General features: G+C 34.9%; 1 protein-coding gene and 1 long non-coding RNA gene across 5 annotated transcripts in view; one reads left to right on the top strand and one right to left on the bottom strand.

Annotated features, from left to right (window-relative positions):
- The window catches only part of LOC144373843 (uncharacterized), an 84,706-nt gene that overhangs the window by 40,048 nt on the left and 22,022 nt on the right, over positions 1 to 22,636 (top strand). The window lies entirely within an intron of this gene.
- On the bottom strand, positions 140 to 20,662 carry LOC144373845 (transport and Golgi organization protein 1 homolog). Its single transcript, XM_078036805.1, has 22 exons — positions 20,518 to 20,662; positions 19,297 to 19,428; positions 17,044 to 17,065; positions 16,035 to 16,123; positions 15,721 to 15,798; positions 15,523 to 15,633; positions 14,203 to 14,274; positions 13,919 to 14,023; positions 13,153 to 13,326; positions 12,950 to 13,055; positions 11,872 to 11,927; positions 11,693 to 11,783; positions 11,383 to 11,521; positions 6,512 to 6,613; positions 5,603 to 5,663; positions 5,452 to 5,487; positions 5,307 to 5,374; positions 5,087 to 5,187; positions 4,768 to 4,905; positions 3,720 to 3,796; positions 1,953 to 2,115; positions 140 to 935 (listed from the first exon to the last, which is right to left on the bottom strand). Exons 1-22 carry the CDS (start codon positions 20,626 to 20,628, stop codon positions 658 to 660), a joined length of 2,310 nt encoding a protein of 769 aa, XP_077892931.1. The 5' UTR covers positions 20,629 to 20,662; the 3' UTR covers positions 140 to 657.

Consider the following 22,636-nt stretch of genomic DNA (forward strand, 5'->3'; position numbering starts at 1 on the left):
AAGGTCCAGCCTCCTTAACAGTGAGCAACAGGGAATATGCTGCCAAGTCACCATCTTCAGTTCTGAGAGTGCGTTTACATGCTTCCCCAATGGCACAAAGTCTCATGACGATCCAATGAATCAACAGACACTTGGGAAATATTAATAAACAATTTTTTATGAACTATTACAACAAAGAACTTCAGCAAGAAGGAAAATGAAGTTTATGATCTTTGAGTAAACATTTTTAGCCCAACAGTCTCTGCGACCAGATATTGAAAGAGAAAAAAAATTAAGCTTATAAAACACCATTTCTCTGTTATCAACTGGAATACACTAAAAATAGGATAATGGAAATACATGTTCTTAAAGCATTTCCACAGGAAATGTCCATAATTATGACATTCTAAATCATTTAGCAATTGTATATGCTACATTAACTAAAACAAAGGTATTCCTTATTGCACATTTTTAAATTGGAAGGATACTCTAGCTTAAGTGGGGGATATTTAGGGGAAAAATATTTTGGCTCAAAATGTATACTGCGCCAAGGCAGCTTCATTCTGAAAACAAACCATTTAAAATAAACTTTTATATTTTGAAGCCAATAATCCTTTAACTCTAAGTGTCAGAGGTTAATTTTATGGGCTCTGTTTTAAGGCCTGTGAACAGCCCTCACTACTCTTGAGAATTAGGTGGAGGTTCATCTTTAAAGCCTGAAGGCATTAAGTCTTTTGCAGCAGGTGGTGGCCCATAGTCTTGGGGACCATGAGTTGGAGGTGGTAATGGGGCACCAGAAATGAAGTACTCTCTTGGGCCAAATGAGCCTAAAGGTCTAAATGGTGCTGGTGCAGGTCCTGGAAAAAAATCACGAGGGTCAAAAGGCAAATCCCGTTTTCCAGGTGAAACACCTGGTGCATATTCTCTGAAGCCTATTGGTGGACGAATACCAGGACCTGGAAAATAAAAAGGAAGTTATGTAAATACCCAGAAATTTCTGAACTAGGGTGATTTCAAGTATGTTGATATTATAGTCTTTAATTTCTCTCAAGCCTAGAACATCAACTGGTGAACATCATGACTTGCCAGATGAGGCAAACTGAAATGGAACAAGTTTAGGTTATAGACTTTGGCCAACCAGCCATGAAGCAACATATTAAGGATTTAAATATGGCTCTACCTAGCTCCAGGCTTGTCGTTTTTCTTTCCCTACTATATAATTGCAGAATTATTTCTATCTCACAAGAGCTCCATTTATATTTGTAAGTACTATATTACCATGAAAAGATGATAGATTATGAAATAAGAACTTTACTACATCAAAGAAATTTTGATAAAAGGAAATCCCACTATTTATTACTCTATCCATTAAAAATTCATGAAGTATTTCAGCATGGACTTTACACATGCCATCAGAATCAAGGTGCAGGCCCTCCAGGAAAAGGCCTTCCACAGCCACCTAATTAAATCAGCAACATTTATTAGGTCACTGTTAAATCCTCCTCTTTAACACTTCCCTCTGACTTTTCTCAAGGTAAGGAGGGTTTGACTTTTCCTTTTCTATATTCTATAACCTACTGCTTATGCTTCCATTATGGGTGATTACAAACTTTATGTTGTAGGATTTTCATATCTGTGACAAAATTTTAAGTTATGGCATGAGTCTCATCCACCTTTCCATCTATTGCAGTGCATATCAACAGATTTTCAACAAACATCTGCAGAAGTAATATTTCTGGCTTTTCTGTATATAGCCCCTTATCCTTGTCTATGAGAGATAGCTATTGCCTATCTCAGTATAAGATTATGTAGTGTCCCATATGTCCCAGAAAACTGGAGGAAAAGTTAAAATGTACTCAGCTTTATCCTTTCATTGTTAAGACCTGAGATAGCAACCAACTGTTTTAGCAAGCAATAGAAGTGGAAGATGAATGTGATTTATAAGTCAATCACTACTATTCAGATCATCATACCAAATGGTGGAGGAATTGGCCGAGGCCCAAAAGGCCCACCAAGCTGAAGTGGCAGTCCATACCGAATGGGAGGTGGTGGAGGCCATCCCATTGGGGGTCCCATGGGGGGGCCCATGAAGGGTACCCCTGAGAAAGGAGGGGGCCCTTTCATAGCCATATGCACCTGCAATTTAAGATTTGAAAGAAGTTAAAAGTTTTAAAATTCCTATGTATTAAGACAAAGTACCAACACCGATAAAAGCTAAAACCCAAAACAGGCACCTGTCCAGAGAACACCATCAGTGCAACAAAACTCTACCCACCCCTCCTGTGTATTCCCACTGACAGCGTACAGAAGTTGGAAGGATGCCACAAGAGGGACCAGTTTGTTACTGATTATATCTGCACAGGAAAGGGAAAGGCAAGAGGACTGGCAGAGGTTGTTAACAGAGGTGATTTCTGACCAGTATGTCATGCTGTATTCACTACAATCTATTTCAAAGGGACTCCCCCCCTCCCCATCACTTCCCTTTCATCACAATAGCTCATTACTTCCATATTAAGAATGAACAGAATAAAATGAAAAATCCATTCTCTACCCATGTAATAATAGCTACTATTCAGAGTATCTTCGGTAAGTCTTTCATATATTATTCAACCTCTGAGATCTTTAAGTAGACTGTCTTGTTTTAAATAAGAGGGAACAAAAGCAAATGGAATATCATAATTTGTTGAAGGCCACACTGCATATTAAAAAAACTCAATCCCAGGTTTGCCTCCAAGCCATGCTTTTCCCACCTCTACTCCTCTCTAACAATGGGTCTTTGCTCTCTTTTAAATCTTCTACTACAAAGGGGTTTGGGGTCTTATCTAAGCTGCCCTTAGATTTCTCCAGAGATGTATATTCCTAGAATATATATATACACTGGAACTTGAGAAGTATTTTCCATCACAGTGCTATATACACAAATTAGGAAGAAAAGGCTTTAATATTTACTTTCATTTACTGTACACCATTTGAGATATTGATTTATCATTTCCTATGAGTAGTGGGTTTGAAACTAAACAAAAATTTATTTTATTATAGAGCTGCAGAAGACCTACCAGATATAATAGCAACACAGTTACAAGAGAATACACTTATGTGAACAAATGAGACCATTGCTTGGGACTGGCTCAAGAGGTCATTTCAGATTATCATTGTTTCACTGAAACAGTATTTCACTTTCAGAAAATCTGATACCAATCTAATTCAAATCACTCAAAATAGGGTTTGCACAAATAGAGGAATTCTTAAATAACATTCTTCCAAACAAAAATAAAAATGATGAATTATATAATTTATAATGAATTTACTTTGCCTTAGAAGATTCAACACAAAACACCATATAAAGTTAGAGTGATAACTTTTTACATTCTGTAGTTCATTACAGTTGTACACACTTAAGCAACATTCCCAAGTTAAGGAGAAAAGTAAGCTCAATATTGCATGCAGTTTAAAGCAAACAAGATCAGTGTCATGCTCTGAATATCCTTCCCAGAAATGCACAGAATAAAACCCAATTCAGTTCTCAACCTCTAAGTACTTACTCCAACTGGATGCTCAGTCAAAGAAGTAATGGTGGAGACTGAGGGGGTCTCAGGTTCTTGGGGAACAGTTTGCTTTTTAATAAAACAAATGGGATAGTACAAATAGAACACAAAGAAGGATAAAGCAAAGAGAAAGTACTGTAGGAAAGCTACATGTTCCTGCATGACCACATGATTCACAGTAACTACAGAACTTACCTTGCCCTCATTTGTCACCTTAGCTGGAGAAGAACTTCTGGAGCTGCTGTTCATGTGAGCTGGACCACATCCTGGGTCTGTTAGAGATCAAAGAATGGATTCAGACTTATTCTAACATGAAAAGAATAAAAATCCTCCATCCATAATTACAGATTCTTTGAAATTACTTGGTCCCTTTACCAGAGGCAACGGGTTTCCCAGATGCCTCAGAAGACCAGTACGAGGTAAAGGTCCATCCATTGACCCTTGGGAAAGAAAGATCAGAGCCCTTGTATGTATTTTTCAGAAGAAATAAACCACTGGTGGACAGGTCAGGGTTCAACAATAACTGGAAAGCAACATTAAAAATGGGTTGCCCAGAGGTTGGGGTCATAGCTCAGTTGTAGAGTGTTTGCCTAGCATGTGTGAGGCACTGGGTTTGATTCTCAGCACACATTTAAAAAATAAATAAAGATATCATGTCCATCTACAATTAAAAATATTTTTTTAAAAAAAATGGGTTGCCCAATACGTAAATCACAATTTATGAAGAGACTTAAGTAAAATAAAGAACTGCCTTGGGTTGATAGAACAGCAGATTAATAAGTACTGGTCCTAAACTTTAAGCTATAGACTTGAAGTATGTGTAGGCTGTTTTTTCTTTAGTCTGTATAACCTGACTTCCAATCTTACCAAGACTACAGTCCTACTTAAAATTGGAAATAAGACTCAGTATTTCATGTTGGAAATATGTATGCTACATAAAGTTTAAGGCTACTTTTATAATATTTTGGAAAGGAACACCATAGAGATTTAATTTAAAGATAAAGGTTTACACTTCACAGTGTAAAATTTAAAAGAAAAAAACAATACAGGGACCTCCAGGGGAAAAAAAAATGTTTTCTATTCTAGAACAGATTTTACAGAAAACATTCACTAAGATAACGTAAGAAATTATCTTCTATGTATTGTACAGGCCCAAATTCTATGTTTTTATTAGAATATTCAAAAGGGAAAAAAAAACAAAACCTTGAAGCAGTTTACTATAAAGCAACATGTGAATGCTCACCAAATCCGTTTCTGGGCATATCTTTTTGATTAAGAGTAGCAGAAGGAGGTCTTCCAGCTGGCTCTGCTGTCAGTGGAGGGGAACATTCTCTACCACTCACGGGGGATGGACCAAAAGAGCCATTATGGTTCAGTGGACCTAAAGACAACAATGCCGTGTTACTACTTTAAGGTAGCCTTCTCCCTGACACCAACCCTCACCTCCTGCTTTAGCAAATCATTCAGATTATTTCATAATCATTACACACAGAAATAAAAAGTAATTTACATACATTCTGCACCAAGAAATAAAATAGCTCCTTTTACAAAGTGCCCCCTACCTCTCAGAGGAGGATTTTGTAAATTTGGTCTTCCCGGCATAGGTTTTACAATCATGGGTTCATCTTGCTGCATTGCCATCTTTTGGGTCATTTCCAATAGTCTTGAATATTGAGAAAGAATGGGCTGAATTATGAAACAGCAATCTATTCCTTCATAGATAATATCTAGCATAACCTTAAAACACTATAAAACATATAGTAAGATACCAAAATCACATACTTCTGTCTCAAATTAGCAGCTTCCCTTTTCTCTTCAGCTATAGCTCTTTCTGCAGAACGAGCTTTGAGCTATTAAAGAGAAAATATTCAAATTCAGTTGCGGTAGGCTATGCACAAAATAAAGAAAAGGGGGAAAAAAATCTTACCCAATTATCATGAGCTTTCTTCTCCTGCACAGCAATCTGAAAAAGACAACACATTAAAAAAATATGTTTTTAGGGACTCATTATAATAGCCTATAATTGTCTGTATTAGATACAAAGAATTCTGCAACTACAGGACAGTATTAATTACTACCTGGTTTTTAAATGAGCGCTCGGTTTTCTGTAGTTCTTCTTCCAGTTCTTCAATTCTCCGCCTAAGAATTACAACAATTGAATAACATTTGAAACATTCTGACCATTTTCCCTTTATTCCATCAGCTATACTTTTAAAGACTTTATCATACATAAGAAAAACATTTCTATAGTTATATGAATCCAGTGTGATCAAAACTAATACTACAGACCAGGTGCAATGCCACATGCCAGTAATCCCAATGATTGGGAAGCTGAGGCAGGAGGATCACAAGTTCGAGGTCAGTCTCAGCAATTAAGTGGGAACCTATGCAACTGAGACCCTGTCTCAAGGGAAAAAAAAGGTCTAAGGATGTAGCTTAGTAGTAAAGCACCAAAAATAAATAAATAAATAAAATAAGAAACTAATACTAATAACTTCTTTATCATTTAATTGCTAAAGATTCTGAATGATAAATTATAATTTCTGTAACTGTTCATCAGTGTGTTCTCAAGTAATTGTGCTAGAAATATCTTCCTCCTTAAAACATTTTTTATTTTTTTCAAATTATATCCATAGAAGATTTCCAAGGTCTATCAAATGCCACACTTTTGTGGGTCTTGATACATCACACAGCAAACTGATTTCTTAAAGAATTACTACAACAATCAAAACCCCCAGAATTGTTTGCATTGACCAAGTTCCCTATGGTCTTTCCCACTGGGTGTAAGTAAATTTTTTGTTAACATTTTTCATTTGTAAAGTTGAAATTTATTTTTTCTCCTGTGTGAATTGAATGTATTCATATCCTCTCGTTATTTATACTTCCATGCTATTTTCTTCTATCTACATAATGTAAAAAAAGATTAAAAAAGAAAGCTAACACTAGATCATTAGACATTGACACCCTCCTTTAGAAACTGAACTCACTTGTAATTTTTAACTTCCTGTACAGCGGAAACCACCGTTTCATCTGCAGCTGACAGCCGCTGCTCTTTTTCTAGTCTCTCATATTCTTCGTGGCTTAGTTTCCTAAAATAAAGCCAGTTATCAAATAAAAAGTTTCTCTTTGTAAATATCACTTCCCACAATTCTATAAAATGCTTAGGCACATAAAATAGAAATTCAAACCTGCAATTTCGTAAATCAAACTCTGGCAAATCACTTACATTTTCTAACTTCTCCTCTTAATTCTCTACTTACCAGTAAATAAAATAAATGTGAAAACAACATGTGCCCCAAGGGCAAGTATCCTGTGTGTAAGATAATAAAAACTCACTTTACTTCAATGTAGAAGATCAGGACTGATCAACCTAACATAATTAAACATATTAGGATAAAGCAGGGGATAATTCTTTTCTCGTTTCTGCCATGGGTAGGACACTAAGTATATCTTTGTCATGGAGGAACTCTTTTCTCAATCCAAGACTGGTACCATAATAAAGATATAGTCAGTCAAAGAAAAAATCTTCTAGAATATGTCTTTTTAGCTATGCAATTAACGACAGAACATTTTTCACACTTTAGATATCTATTTCAAAAGAATTGCAGTTAAGCAAAAAGACAAATCTGAGTTTTGATAATGTCTGAAAAGAAGCCAAACTGACCCACGATCAGAGTATTATCTACTGACAAGTTTTAACTCTGATCATGAAACTCAAGATGTTCATCTACTGAGACAAAGGTAGCCACATTTAATGATTTAAAAAATACTATTTTCTGCTATCCTTGTATTACTTTAGCCAGAGTTCCAATTCAAAAGATAATTAAATTGAAACTTAATTTTCCATAAATCAGAAGAACTATATTAAAAAAGGATTATTGATACCAAATAGAAAAAGGGGATTATATATTCTTATATAGCTTCTCATTTAATTCTTCAGCAAGTATTTTATGAGTGGCTATAATATACTAGTTACCTTGTAAGATGCTAAAGAATAAAAGAGCTCACTGTTTCAGGTATAAATGACACCTAAAGGAATATAATAATTTTCCCCACTGGCTTAAGAAGGAATATGGAGAAAACTGAATCTTGAAGGACAGAGAGAATTTTGTTTCCAATTATCAAAGAGTTAGTCTGAGAGCACTAAGAACAATCAAAACATCTTTATAAGAATATAAAATTGTGTTTGAAAGGATCCAAGCTAAAAAGGCAGTGAAGATATATGTATGTGGCCAAGACCCATTAGAAAAAGGAATCTCAGAATTACAAGTAAGGCTGGCACTTTAAGGTACTTTTCTCCTAGGTTTACCCACATATTGAAGATAACACAAAGATATAATGAGTCTGAACTAAGCCTTCATCAAATTCCTGGGCTTAGAGAAAAAAACAAGTGTTTGGGGCTACAAATAAAGGGACCCTTAATAAAAGCCCTAGCCTTTGAGTTTAGATTAGAAAGTACTGCACACTTAAGTGATGAACAGGCAAAAAATCCAAAAGGAACAATACTGAAACATTGAAAAGACAAGTCATTTTTGAATTATCTTAATTGCTGACTAAGTTTAAAGTGACAGACAATCTTACTCAAGTAACCTCAACACTTTTCTATAAAAAGATAACTTCATCTTAGTCCTCAAATTTTATCTATAATTATCACAACAATGTTAGCCAATCAAAATTGATCAGGCACTCCATAAGACAAAATTCTGTGAGAAAAAAATCCCACAGAAAAGGAAACCACCTAATGGGGTTATCCGCACATGTTTTAAAATCACTGTGCTTTATATACTCAAAAAAGTAAAGTCAAGATTATGAATTTCAGGTTTGGGAATATAGTTTAGTTGTTAGAGTGCTGCCTTGCATGCACAAGGCTCTGAGTTCAAACCCCAGCACCACAAAAGAGGAAAAAAAAAGATTATGAATTTTGTCAAAGGATTAGAAACTATAAAACCAAGAAATAGTTGAGTGTGGTGACCTACCTACAATCGAAGATACTCAGGAGGCAGAGGCAGAATGATGAGATTAAAGATAGCTTGGAAAGCAGTAAGACACTAGTCCCTTATGAGAAAGAGCAAGGAGTCTGGGGAGGTAGCTCAATAGTAGAGCACATGGCTCAAGGTCCTGGGTTTGAGCTGTAGTACTGAAATAGGACTGGGGTTGTGGCTCAGTGGTGAAGCACGTGCCCCACATGTGTGGGGCACTGGGATCAGTCCTCAACACCACATAAAATAAATAAAATATTGTGTCGGGCTGGGGATGTGGCTCAAGCGGTAGTGCGCTCGCCTGGCATGTGTGCAGCCCGGGTTCAATCCTCAGGACCACATACAAACAAAGATGTTGTGTCCGCTAAAAACTAAAAAATAAATATTAAAATTCTCTCTTTCTCTCTCTCTTAAAAAAATTCTATAAAAAATAAAATAAAATATTATGTCCATCTACAACTAAAATAATATTTTAAACCCTGAACTTTTTAAAATCCTAAACTCAATGAATGATTTTAGCAGCAGATTTGGGAAGTAAAATAAATCCTAGCGCTTTTAAGACAGGTCAGAAGAAAATATCCAGAAGAAGTAAATCCAGAATGTAGGAGGCAGGGGAAATCAAATTCTAATATGCATTATTATAATCAGAAGAGAGAATGAGGTAAAATCAACATTTAAAAAAAGACTCAAGAAATATTTAATGGTCCCAAACAACATAACTGCAAAAGGAAAAAGTGGGTGGGGTGGGGAAAACTACACCTAGGCAATTCCCAATAAAACTGTTAAAAAAAACAGAGAAATGACTACAGGAACTAGGGGAGGGATAAGACCAAACAACAATAATAATGGACTCCTTAAAGAAAAAATTTAGAACAGATGGTAATTAATTGGATATTTTTAAATTGCTAAAACTAAGTAACAGTCAAAATTCAGTAGCCAAAAGAGAGATCCTTTAAAAATGGAAACTGGTTTTAACTCTAATCATGAAGTTCATGTCAACCTAATACAGATTATAAAGGTAGCAATATTTAGTGGATAAAATACTATTCTGTTTATCCTTGTACTACTTTGATACACTAATCAAATCTATCATTAAAGGACAATGTTCAAATAGAATGAAAATAATTTCAAATATGAAACCAACAGTGTAGAATGCAGAACTACAGAAACTTTAAATATGTGTATAAATTGAATGAATGTCTTATGGAGTTCACAGTATATGAAGTACTAACATACAATGCCACAACAGTTATCTGATTCGGGAGCTACTTAAAGCCCATAAAAAAAAATAATAAACCTATTAATCTATGTCAGGTTTTTATTAAATCCAGAATATATACCATGGCCTTTAAATTATGAGAAGATGAATAAAATTATAATTATAATTATATAATTACAATTATATAATTATAATTCCATTATAATTTATGATTACATCTAGCTTATACAGGGGATGAGGAAAATAATTAAAAATATTTAAACTATTAAAAAGATACAAGGAAGAAAAAAAGAACAGGTCATCAAATAGAAAGCAAATTCTTCATAAACCACAGGCACATATTGACATGGACAGACATATTTTAGAAAGTCCACTCAAGCAGCTATAGAGAAAATTACTAAGAATTTGAAATAAATTATATAAAAATATAAATAATGGAGAATGAAGACAGATGACCTAGGTTAGAAACAGAAAAGATGACACAGGCATGAACTAACATAGTACCTGGGGATGAGTAAAAAGAGTACAAACCACAGATGATGACTGAATGAATTTTGGAGGAGTTGAGGAAAATAGTGCTATAATTTAACTGCATTACAAAGAAAATTAATTGCCATTTAGGTCATTCATATTACTAGTAGGGACAGAGAAAACAAGTGTTCTCTTAAATAAAAAGTGATAAAATGAGAAATGTTTCTTTGAAACAGGCCAGGCATTTAGAACTGGCCTGAACAAAAATTTGAGATTCTAAAAAGGTCGCTTGGAGATCACAGAATTTTAGAAAAGTTAATGGAAAGGTTTCAATATTTAATGCATTAATTAGGCAACAGAAGTCAAAATACCTAAAAATAGGTCTATAAGAAGGTCTGTCTTTGCTTTAACAAGATATATATATATATATATATATATATATATATATATATATATGCCGAAGAGTAAACTCAGGTGCAAACAAACAAAATCTGACACAAAAAAACCTATTTTTAGAGAATTCAAGTATTTTTGTGGATTAAAAACTTCAAATGAACTTTCAAAAAATAACTAGCTCCACACTGAGAAGATTAATATATAAATATATACTACAAACAAGTACTTCTGTAATCATAACTCCTAAGGTCCTTGCCACAGTTCAATTTTTAGTGTGAACATCTGAGATATTCAAGTCCAAAACTTGTACCATCAATAAGTAAATATTATTCCTTTTTGAAGTTTTTATTCTACTAAAACATGTCATTCCAAATCACTCAGTATTTTTAAAGGTCCAGAGTTAGAGATAAAAGTTCAAAACATTAGAATTACATAACTGATCACAATGAAAGGTAATTAAAATAAATAGTGGGATCATAGAAAGGGCCTAGATCTTTTGAGAGGTATTTCCACATCAGTGACTGTTAATACCAGTTTACCACTTCCTGCCTTCATATGAATTTGACAATTGATTACGATGTCCTCACAGCCTTAGTTTATGGTTCCAACTACCTCAGGACTCTTAAGACTGACGATGGAAAGAAAAATGCAACTTATAGGAAACAAAACACAAAGGAAAAAAGACAAATCTCTACTTATTACAACTAGAAAAAATTGTAAATAATCTTAAGAAAAGATAAAATTATCTGTTAGTTCACACAGTGATAACAATAACAAACAATGAAAATCTTACTTTTGTAGTGCCATCTCATTTTGCTGGTAGAGTTCATTTAAAATCTCCACTTTCTGCCTAAGAATTTTGCATTCCTCTTCCAGTTCAGCTTTAGAAGACCGTAGTGAATTGCAGTCACTTTCTAATTTCTTTATTTGGTCTGTAAAGGATAAAACAGCTTATCTCTATATGTGTACAAGGACTTAAGAACTTGTTTGAGGGAGTAGTGCCAAGAAAAGTAAGAAGCATGAAAGCAAGAAGCCATTCTTTATCTTTCCAATAAAATTTTAAGTCTTTTCAACATGGCAATTTCTTCTCAAGAAGAACCCACCTTCTAGATTACATATTGTGGACATCAAGGCGCTTTGCTTAAGTTGTAAAAGTTTTAGATCCTCTTCAACTACTGATATTGTAGTTTGTGTCTAAAAATTGCAGAAAAGAGAGGTATTCTTAAAAGTGAGGCACAGGAAGAATTCACAGGCACTATGGGACTCTTACAAAGAACTATACCCGAGAGACATCCATCATCTGCTTAATTTGATCTTTGATCTTCTCGTTCCGATCACCTAAAAAACAAAAGACTTTTAGCTTTTCCTTTCCTTACTTTTAACTCTATATTCTCCTAACTTCCCCAAACTAAAGAATGATTGTGTTCAAACACCGGAAGAAAAAAAATCAATTAAATAATTAAACTGATTAGACTAATGACTTTTAAGAGAATTGCAAGCTTAGATTTAAAAAAAAAAAAAAAGAAAGAGGTGAATTTCAGACTGGGGTTGTGGCTCAGTGGTAGAGTGCTCACCTAGCATGTGTGAGGCACTGAGTTTGATCCTCAGCATAAAAATAAATAAAAGTACTGTGTCTGTTTTTTTTTTTAAAAAAAGGTGAATTTCTAGTTTGCACAACTAAAATGTTATCTATGTTATTCTTGTAAGATAAAAGCTTTTCTTCTCTCTCAGATCTATCTTCACCTGGGCAAGTGTCTTGTTTAGAAATATTCAATCCTCTATTTTCTCCCTGAATCTACTACCAGGTGTGGTTTGAAATACTTGCTATGTAAGCAATATCCAACTTGGGAGAAAACATCTGGAAATATTTTCCTCATCAGTAAACACTGTTACACTCCCTCTCTAGCTTTCTGATAGTCTCTAGCCTCTGTTCTCACAGCCTTAGTTTATGGTTCCAACTAGCTCCGGACTCTTAAGACTGACTGTGGACTTAAAACCACAGAGCCATAGAGATGATGAGTATCAAAATCAAGTATCATCTGCATAAGTTAAGAAATAAATTTCTCTTACTGTACAATGTTCAATACTTAGAGGTATAGGATGTGACTATTGTAGCTGCAGTGTACTTACTAGTTTTCAATGGGATAGAAAAAGTCAAGTGTTCTTCACATGCCTATTGCTACATTATACCCCAGCAACCCACCTCTGCCAATGCAACAGACATATCTATAGATCCAGTGATATGTGTCTACAACCCTGAAGCTTAAGAAGAAATTCAGCCAGCTGAAAAGTGGCATCTGTATACTTAATTAAAGACAGGAAAGCAAAAAAGGATTCAACCTCCCTGAGACTGATCTTACCTGCTAACTCTCCATTGGTTAATTCATCTGACTCATCTCGACTTTGATCCTCAGATTCAGATTCACATTGTAACCGATTCAACTGTGTGATGTAATTAGTTAGAGCCTAGAAAAGAAGCAAAAGGTTGGAAGACTCTCGATTTTAATTCAAAGATTTCAGGAGAATTCATGAGATGAAACATGTATTTGGAGTATAAACTTACATTAATAGTATCATCTTTAAGACTAAGCGTTACTTGTAAATCTTTCTGTGACTTCTCAAATGATTTCATTTGTTCACTGAGCTCAGCGTGTGATGTACTCCAGTCTTTCACTTCCTGCTGCAACTGAAAAGTCAAAACACATGAATTCCTATGGGTTAGGGAGGGGTTTCTGCACTGGATACATCAGGACTACAAGACTTAGACAAAGAAATACAGAGCCATACTCCTCGGTGGCCTCCCTCAATCGAGGAGGTTGAGACCTTGGTTAAGGAAGAGGGCAGAGTGGCCTCAAATCTCACAGCTGCAGTAAGAACATCAGAGCTATCAGGAAGTTGAGCCTGTTTATTGCATTCCCCAGAAAATTGCTGCCAATTCAAATAATTTACCTCCAGCAGGAATGGCTGGGCACATGTGACTGTCTCCTAAATTTAGATTCCTTATCATGTAATCTTCCCTTGGCCGGTGAATCAGTAATTACTCAAAAGAGGATCATAAAACACTTAATTTTCTGGTTTAAAAAGTTTCTTTGAGGCTATGCAAGTTAATAACTGATTGACATTTGATAAGAAAAGCAATAATCCAAAAATCCAAAACAGATGGAGACCATATATATGCACTCAATTTGGGGAGCATTGTTTAAACTTTGCATATCTAGAAAAGGTCCTACATGAATATTCCTTACCTCAGAAACAGATCCAAAAAAGATACAAGATAATGATATTCACTTCTCTAGTTTACATTATGTATGACATCAAATTTTATTTACCTGCTCTTTTTTCTTCTTAAGCATGGTATTTTCTTTCTGAAGCTGACAGCATTCCAACTTCACCTTCTCTTCACGAAGCTTAGCTTCATTAAGGACAATGTGAAGCTAATGCAAAACACTACAGTTAGTGAATTAATTCCAAAGAAAAAACAAAGTTATACTTTCCCAAACCACACATCATACAGTTCTCATTTTTTGCACATTTTAGCACACCTCAAATTTTTGGTCTGCAACAAAACTAAGATATAGTATTAATATCCGTTAGCAAGAGTTGGCAGCTTTACCTCTGAAAGTTCAGAAGTATTCACTGAAATGACATCTTTAAGCTTCTCTATAGTTTTCTTATTTTCCATTATCTGCCAGGTGAAAACAGAACACAAAATATGCATTAGGATTTTAGTAGAAATACTGATATATATATATATATATATATATGTGTGTGTGTTTGTGTGTGTGTGTACACACACATATATATACTAAAAAGATAAACACAACAAAATTTTTGTCAAGCCATCCCATTACATTTCAGGTAAATGCAGGGGATCCAGCTTTGGACTAAGCAAAAAATCAAGAACTGAAAGAGATGAGGGAAAATGAAGTCATAAATATTTCATGGCATCCACAACCTTACTGTTTATGAGATAACCAGAAAAAAAAGGTCAAAGTATAGAAAATCATAATGCAATAAGTAAATAAAATGTTTTAAAGCACAGAAAATTAACTAATTAATTACTGTTTCAAGTAAACCAGTTCAAATTAGTAATTTTTTTCTAGTGATAGAGAAAAAAATTTCCCAAGATCATTTTTAAAATTTTCTTATCTGAAGTAAAAAATGATAAAATTTAAGGAAGAATAGACTAATCTCACATACAGAAGAAATCAAAAAAAATTATAAATATACCCGCTCCTTAAGGAAGTGGATATAACTCTGCAATCTTTGTTTGCAATGCCTGGGATTGAATCCTGGGCCTCATGTATGCTAGGCAAGTGCTCTACCATGAGCTGCATCCTGAGCTTGTAACTCTTCATACTTTAACTGTGGGCTGTGCATGGTAACTTCCAAAGAATACAATATAAAAAGGATTGGAAAGAATTTTTACAGTGGAGAAATCTGATAAATACTACCTCAGCTAGGTGATCAAGCTTACTTGGGGGTAGGATATTTCAGAACACACTCTCTACTATCTTTTGCAACTTTTATGTAATTATAGAAACTTATAGAAATTGAAAATGAAACATGAATTGAAAATGAAATAAAATTTTTTTAAGTACAGAAAATTGATTAATTCATTACTCTTTCAAGTAAAAAGTAAACAAATATTGTTCAACTGGACAATAGTTTTTTAGTTGTTCTGTATGTTTCCAAGGGCAGAGCAAAGCAATATGAAAATTATCCAAGGTTGAGAATAAAAATATTTCCTAGGCCCATAAAAATAATTTGTTGTATCAGTACTTAAAAGTTCCACAAAATGGGCAGAAGTGGGTTCAACTTCCTTGGCTCCTAATCTTACTTTAGTTAACAGTCAGACTAAGTTTAACTTAACCAATTTTACAAAATATTTCAAAAGCCAAATTACAATAACATTTAGCAGCAAAACTCTTACCAAGTCCTGATTCTTAGCTTTCTGTTCTTTCTCAGATTCTAACATAACATGAAGACTTTTAGCTCTCTCATCCAGAAGTTCATTAGCTTTTTCAAGAAGCTTCATTTTATCCTGGAAAAAATAGGTGTCAAGATTACTCACTCATTACATTTACTTTTGAGTTTAGAATGTAATTCCCCCCAAAGAAGGGATTTTTACCTTGTATTTAGTTGTTTCATCAGAAAGAATCATTTTTTGTTTCATGGTTTCTTGAACCTGTTTCTTTGATTCCTTCACCTATGCAAATAAAGCATTCAGAATTAAGATACACAAATTATAGTGCTACTATACAAGTTACTTCCAGACAAGTGACCCTTTCCAGAAGAAAGCAGTACTTAATACATGACTGCTTAGAATTTGGATGATTTGTAGGAAATAATAAAAAAATTTTTAAAATACGATTTTTAAATTAAAACAGGTAGAAATGATTCAAGCTAGAACCAAGGGAGAAAGAAACAAAAAAATAATTATACCTTCTGTTCATAATTTGACAATTTCTGCATTAGTTCTTCATTTTCTTTTATGAAATTGTTCACCTTTTTGGAAATTTGCTGTTCATTGACTAAAAGGGGGAAATATACAAGATTATTACAATCACTAAATGAAATTCAATTATTCAATCTACTAAAAGCAAAGACATGTTATATGGTACTATGAGGAAATACTTCTTAGCATAGCTATTATGCTTTTAAAAAGCAATCTATGCTTATTAGCAATAAGAGTATAAAAATTATTAAAATTTAAGAAAAATATAAGAACAATGATATTCTGCTGGGCGCAATGGTACACACCTGTAATCCCAGTGGCTCAGGAGGCTGAGCTAGAAGGATCCCAAGTTCAAAGCCAGCCTCAGCAAGAGCGAAACACTAAGCAACTAAGTGAGACTTGGTCTCTAAATATAGGAGGTTGGGGATGTGGCTCAGTAGTGTGCCCCAGAGTTCAATCCCAGGTACCCCTCCCATCCAAAATGATATTTCAATTTAAGCTTATTTCACAGATGGGAAATACAGTAAAGTGTTGTAGCTTGATATTCCTCCCTTCTCAAAACACTTTCTTTTCAGAAAATGGAATCATTTAATTCTTTGCAAAGAAAAACAGAAATGAAAACATACTGATTCACATTACCATTCTTTAAATTATCTACTCAGTTACTTAATGCATGATTAAATCATTAGCATAGAAATACTCTTCAAATGTAATACATCTGCATTATATCAATATTCAAAGTTAATCTGCCCCAAATTAAAACTTATCATCTCCCTATCCACAATTTGTTCCTCCTCTTTATCTCCTATCTCAGAGTTGGAACCATCATCATCTACTCTATTATCCATGCTAGCAACCTAGGAACAGTAAAATTTTCAGGAGGTAAAAAAGATAATAGACATTAAAAGTCACTGTATCTACTTCTAACATACATAAAACACACATCAAACACCAATACAAAGGGTTATTACAAGTTTAAGAGACCTAAAAATTTACCTTGATATACTCTATCTTTTACCTAGAAGAGAGAAAAAAGATTAAATTTGATATCAAACATCTGCTCAATAGAAACAGCATTCCTAAAACAACAATCAGAATCATAACCAAGTGAGAATTTAATAACATTCTGGTTCAGGATAATAATTTATAGGATTAAAAATAAGTAAAGGTTAACAAGCCTTTAAAATTTAATTGGTAGTGATATTTCATAAATAGCCTCTGACATAAAAACACTAAGATATGCACCTTATTTCACAGTAAATATGTGTGTGTGTGTGTGTGTGTGTGTGTTTGTACTCAAAATCATTTACTTGACAATTCTAAATAACCAGGATAAAGTCTAGAAACAATGACTATTCAAAAGGAATCTGAGGAAACAATATTAAAGGCATAATCTTTGTACTAAGATATGCCACTTTCACTCACCAGAAAACATCTTAGAACTCCAATTTAAATTTGGCTATTGGCTGAATTTAGAAACTAAGAGGCTACATCATCTTATTTCTGCAAACCACTAAATATATAGCAAGAAATCTGAAAGGGAAGACTGCTAGAAGAAAATGCACAAGCAACAAGAGAAATGACAATTAACATATTCTGGAAAGGACAAAAACAATCATTTCCAAAAGACAGCAATAAACTACCTGATAATAAAACGTAAGCAGAATTTTTTTTAAAACATCACTAAATTTCTTTGTAACTTAGCATATTACTTGTCCTTTCAAATGTTATAAATGGTGATGGGATACTCAGATGTGTCCATGGATCATCCATGGGATCTTCATAATAGGAAATTGCATTCAGAAAACTCCAACACAGAAAGAAATAAACATTTCTTTAATGTCATAGCCTTGCTAACCTTTTACTCAAAATGACAACAGAGGAAAATGGGAAGTAGCATAAAAGCAGTCATCTAAGGTAAGGACTAAAGTTCCAAAGTCAAATGCTGAAACTGAGGAGCAACAAGCTAGGAACCAGATCCCACATAACCTAGTGAAAAGAGAAACAGGTACCAGGGTTCTTGAAATGAAAGAAACAAGAGAGAGAAATATAAAATGTTTTCATGTTTTTCCCTTCTCTTTATCCTTCTATTTCCTTTTAGCTGAGAAAAAGTTCAATGAGATTAGAAAATTCCTCACAGGAATCCAGGCAAACGATTCTTCTATTTAAGAAGGGAATACTTTCTAAGAGATTTTACACTCAATTGTACAAGGAGAGGAAACTTATCTTGATATAATTAAGAAATCAGAAAAAGAACAATCAGATTTGAAAAGATTTGTATCCAATGCTTTTGGCCTCTTTAACTGTTAGGCTTTTCATATGCAAAGTCCATTTACCTAAAATAATTTTCTTCCAATTATGTTAAATAACTATGAAACAGAATGACCTACAGTACAAACATAAGTATGTATAAGCGCATACACACACACACACACACACACACACACACACACACACACTCTTATACATGTATGTACACATATACACAGAGATAGACTAATTCTGCTCAGGAAAAAAAAAAGACTTAATGAACAAAACATTTAATGGATTTTTGGACAACACATAATCTATACTTCCAAATAAAAAGGTATTTTCTGAACATATGATCAAATCATAAAATCTGGGAAAAATTTATATAAAAGACTGGAAAAATTATCTCATCTCCTTTTTCTCATTTTACTGTATTTCTTTGCAGCATTTCCCCTTGTTTATATGTGTTTATATTAACATACAGTTCATCAACATTTAAATCTTAGTTTCTGATTTTGTTCCCCACTTCACATTTAACTGTGAGCATTTTCTGTACCTCAAAGCTTTGAAATAAATACATCTGCCTACTATTCCATTAATTGAACATACAATAACCCCTAAATGAATTATGTTGTGCTAAGTCTTCAATCTAATACACTGTTCCATTGAAAAACATTACCAAAATCTTCAAAGCATAGTTATTTCTTTAAGATAGATTACTAGACATATATGCTACATAAAAGGACATTTATCTAACCTATCCCATCTTTTATCCCACTTTTAAGACTTCTGATACATATGAAACTACTGGTCAGGATGGCTGTAAGAATTACCAGTTCTACCAACTGCACCCACACTAAATTATTTTATAAGGTTAGTTTGACTTAAACCACTAATTTGTGTTTTAGCAACTGAAAAAGAAAAAAAGGGGGGGGCAGTGACTATATAAAATAATCCTTGTGCTTATGTGCTGAGGTATAAGAAAGTTAATTTACTCACAACAAGAACAGTTCTCCAAAAGAAAATGACAAAGGATACAATCCCAAAGAAAACAGTGAAAACTACAGGCTTCCATGGTAGTCCATAAAAATCAGGCCCAGGTTGAGTATCATCAGGCAATGTAGTAAACAGCTGAAACAGACAAATTAGAAGAAATGGGAAACCTTAAATTTATAACAAAACAGTCACAAAGAATCATGGCAATTCTAAACCAACCTCCTCATCAGAAATCAACCTCCTCAATATTTTCCAATAGCTTCTTCAAGAGAGAGGATACTGGCAGTCTCACATTTTTTGTTGGCTTGCAGTGTTTTCAAGTATAATGAATCTAAATACTTTTTTAAAAAATATTTATTTATGTATCTTTAGTTTTAGGGTGGACACATTGTTTTGTTTTTATATGGTGCAGAGGATCCAACCCAGTGCCTCATGTATGCTAGGCAAGCGCTCTACCACTGAACCACAACCCCAGCCCGAATCTAAATACTTTAAATTGAGCATACATTTCCAGTTTGTAACAGGCCCTATATCATCACATTGTCTAACACCTGGCTAGAATCCCTCTGGATCATTCTTTTCTCTTAAATAACCTGGTTTTTATAATTTAAAAAATTCATTTAAGACAAAAACTTAAATATATGAAAGAACTAATTAATTTTATGGCAACAAATAAAAACAATGATGATATAAGATTTTAAATCTTACTTCCATTCCACTCTTATATAAACAGATAAGTGACATGTAATTTCAGACACCTCTTGAAAACTGGCTTAAACTTCTCTGAATTTAACATCCTTCTATAAAATTCAAAGCCTAATTTTAAATGGTTGCTCAAAGGCAGTGCAGTAAACACCTGCCTACTCTTCCCTGTTTTCACCGCCCTCTACACGTAATAGGAGATAACTGTCATTTGGGCCCAATTCCCCAGCAGTCTCCGTAGGGAAAACACCTGTACTAACCTTAGCTGTTTGGATTGTTGGCTGCATTTCGGAACATACCATGAGGTTGTCACCTCTATTCCGTCAAAAAAAAAAAGTGCAAGTGGGGAAAGCTCAAGTACACTCTCACCGGCCTTGCTTAACAATACAGTCAAGTCCTGCTTGCCTTGGGCCCGACACACTCCATTTCTCCGTCGCCACGACAGTCAGTGCACCCACTCCGCCAGAACTCAGCCACCCGCCTGCCAGAGCTGGGGTCCCTCCCTGGGAATGGGACCGTCACCTCCAGTAGCTTGGCAATGAGGGCTGCGTAGAGCACCGACAGGGGTCCCAGGAGCTCCGGGTCCCCCGGGAAAGCAGTGACAGAAGGCACAGTGGCAGGTACTGAGTCCATGGTGTAGGGACAGCTGAACGGAAGCAACACTTCCATGCAGAACAGCACAGGACCCTCTTTCACCGTTTCCTACTTCAGTAGGACCCAGAGCAGGGGGCAGGTACTGGGAGTGAACTTTGCCTTCCTCCACCGCAGGCGCTTTCCGCCCAAAGCAAGTAAAACACATCATCAGAGGAAGCCCCTGGGCCGACAGCAGTGAGAGGACAGAGGATGCAGAGGGGCGGGCAGGGAGTGGAAAGAACCAACTGCGGAGCCCAGCGGGGGACAGCGCGAGGAGAGCCCAGCAGAAGAGTCCAAATGAAAGGACTCCAGAAGGAAAGAGGCTCACCTGTCCCCAGAACTGGGAGAAGACCAGAGATTTAGAAGGCCCTGGAGGAAGCCAGGGAACTAGCAAAAGGGGATTATAGGCAGAGACTAGGAAAAAGGAGAAAGTCAGGCCTCCCAGCTCCTCCCAGAGCAAAACCCTTTTGTCAACGTGTTGAGACACCAGGTACCTACCTGCCCCAAAAGTGCAGACAGAAGAGGAGAAGCTTCTCCTGCTCCCTTCTAAAGGACTACTGCTTGGACTGGGCTTTCCTTCCCTGCTCAATCCAGTCCTGTTACTTTCTCCAATTGTGGATGACACTCTTTTTAAAAAGCCTTACCCTAAGGAATCATGTCATTATCACCCCACTCCGGTGGCTTCATTTCTGGATGCCACATTTTAAGGTTGCATGACTTGTGGAAAAGAACAGAATCATGAATAGCCCCCGAAAAGCACGTGCTAAAAATTGAAGAAACTGGGGACGTTTAACTTGGGGAGGGAATGAACATATGTGGATCTTTAAAAATCTGTCGTCAAGTTGATTATAGTGAATTCAAAAGAACAAGAATAAGCAGGAAAGCACTGAAAAAGAAGAGCAATGAAGGGTACAGGGAGGGCAGACTATATAATTAATTCATGTACCCTCGTCCAAGCCCAAGAATACATAGAGATTGTGGGACAGAATAGAGAATCCAGAAACAGAACCAACTGGACATTGGGGTACAATAAAAGTTAGTTTGGGGAAAATAGACTTTCTAATAAGTAGCATTACCACATGGAAAATTATAAAATTGGATTTTTCTCTACTTATTCAAAAGATAAACTACAAATGGATAAGAAACATGAATGTAAAAATAGAAAATAAACAAGTACTAGAAAATATTGGGTGAAATTTTCTATGTATTATGAGTGGGCAAAACCTGCCTCATTGAAAAAATCTTTCCTACACACACACACACACACACACACACACACACACACACACACACACACACACAGTTTGACAATGACAACCTGAGAAAAAATATTTGCAACCTATTATTGTCCAAAGAATCATGTTCCTGAAATATAAAGAACATTATAAATAAAATGGCCAGCAAACCTATACAAAAATGGGCTGAAGAAATAAACAGATCTCAGGAAAAGAAATGCAAATAGCTATAACATATGGAAACATGCTCTGCTTAGCTCATAATGAACAAAATACAAATTAAACCACACCAAGATACCATTTCTCACTTGCATTGGCAAGATCCAAACGTTTGACAACATACTCAGTAGGTGAGAGAATGTGGGGGAATACAAATTCTCAGATAAGTATACAAAATGATACAACCCTTATGAATGAGATTTGGCAACATCTCCCAAAACTGCTTATATATTTACCTATTAACTCAACAATCGCACTTTTTTTTTTTTAACTTTTTCAGTGCTGGGGAAGGGTATCTAGGGCAAGTGCTCTACTGCTGAGCTATAGTCCCCCAGCCCTAACTTCTAAAGATACTGGGAATACAACAACAAATGTTTAAAACTTGTATTTACAAAACTATGTTATTCAAGCATTAATTATAATAATACAAGATGGTCACAAAAGGCTGAAACAACCGTCATCAATGAAAGTTGTTGAATAAACCAAAGAAGAAAGAAAATAATTTTAAATACTGCTAAGAGCTGGTTTCCAGAATATATATTTTTAAAATGAAG

Source organism: Ictidomys tridecemlineatus, unplaced genomic scaffold (genome assembly GCF_052094955.1).
Source record: "Ictidomys tridecemlineatus isolate mIctTri1 unplaced genomic scaffold, mIctTri1.hap1 Scaffold_51, whole genome shotgun sequence".
Lineage (NCBI taxonomy): Eukaryota > Metazoa > Chordata > Mammalia > Rodentia > Sciuridae > Ictidomys > Ictidomys tridecemlineatus.

Coding starts and splice junctions, on each gene's coding strand:
- LOC144373845 (XM_078036805.1), bottom strand. CDS start 20,628: ATGGACTCAGTACCTGCCACTGTGCCTTCTGTCACTGCTTTCCCGGGG. Junction 5,664..6,511: donor CAGGAAGTTAAAAATTACAA/GTGAGTTCAGTT, acceptor TGTAATTCTTAG/GCGGAGAATTGAAGAACTGG. Junction 2,116..3,719: donor AGGTGACAAATGAGGGCAAG/GTAAGTTCTGTA, acceptor CTTAAATTGCAG/GTGCATATGGCTATGAAAGG.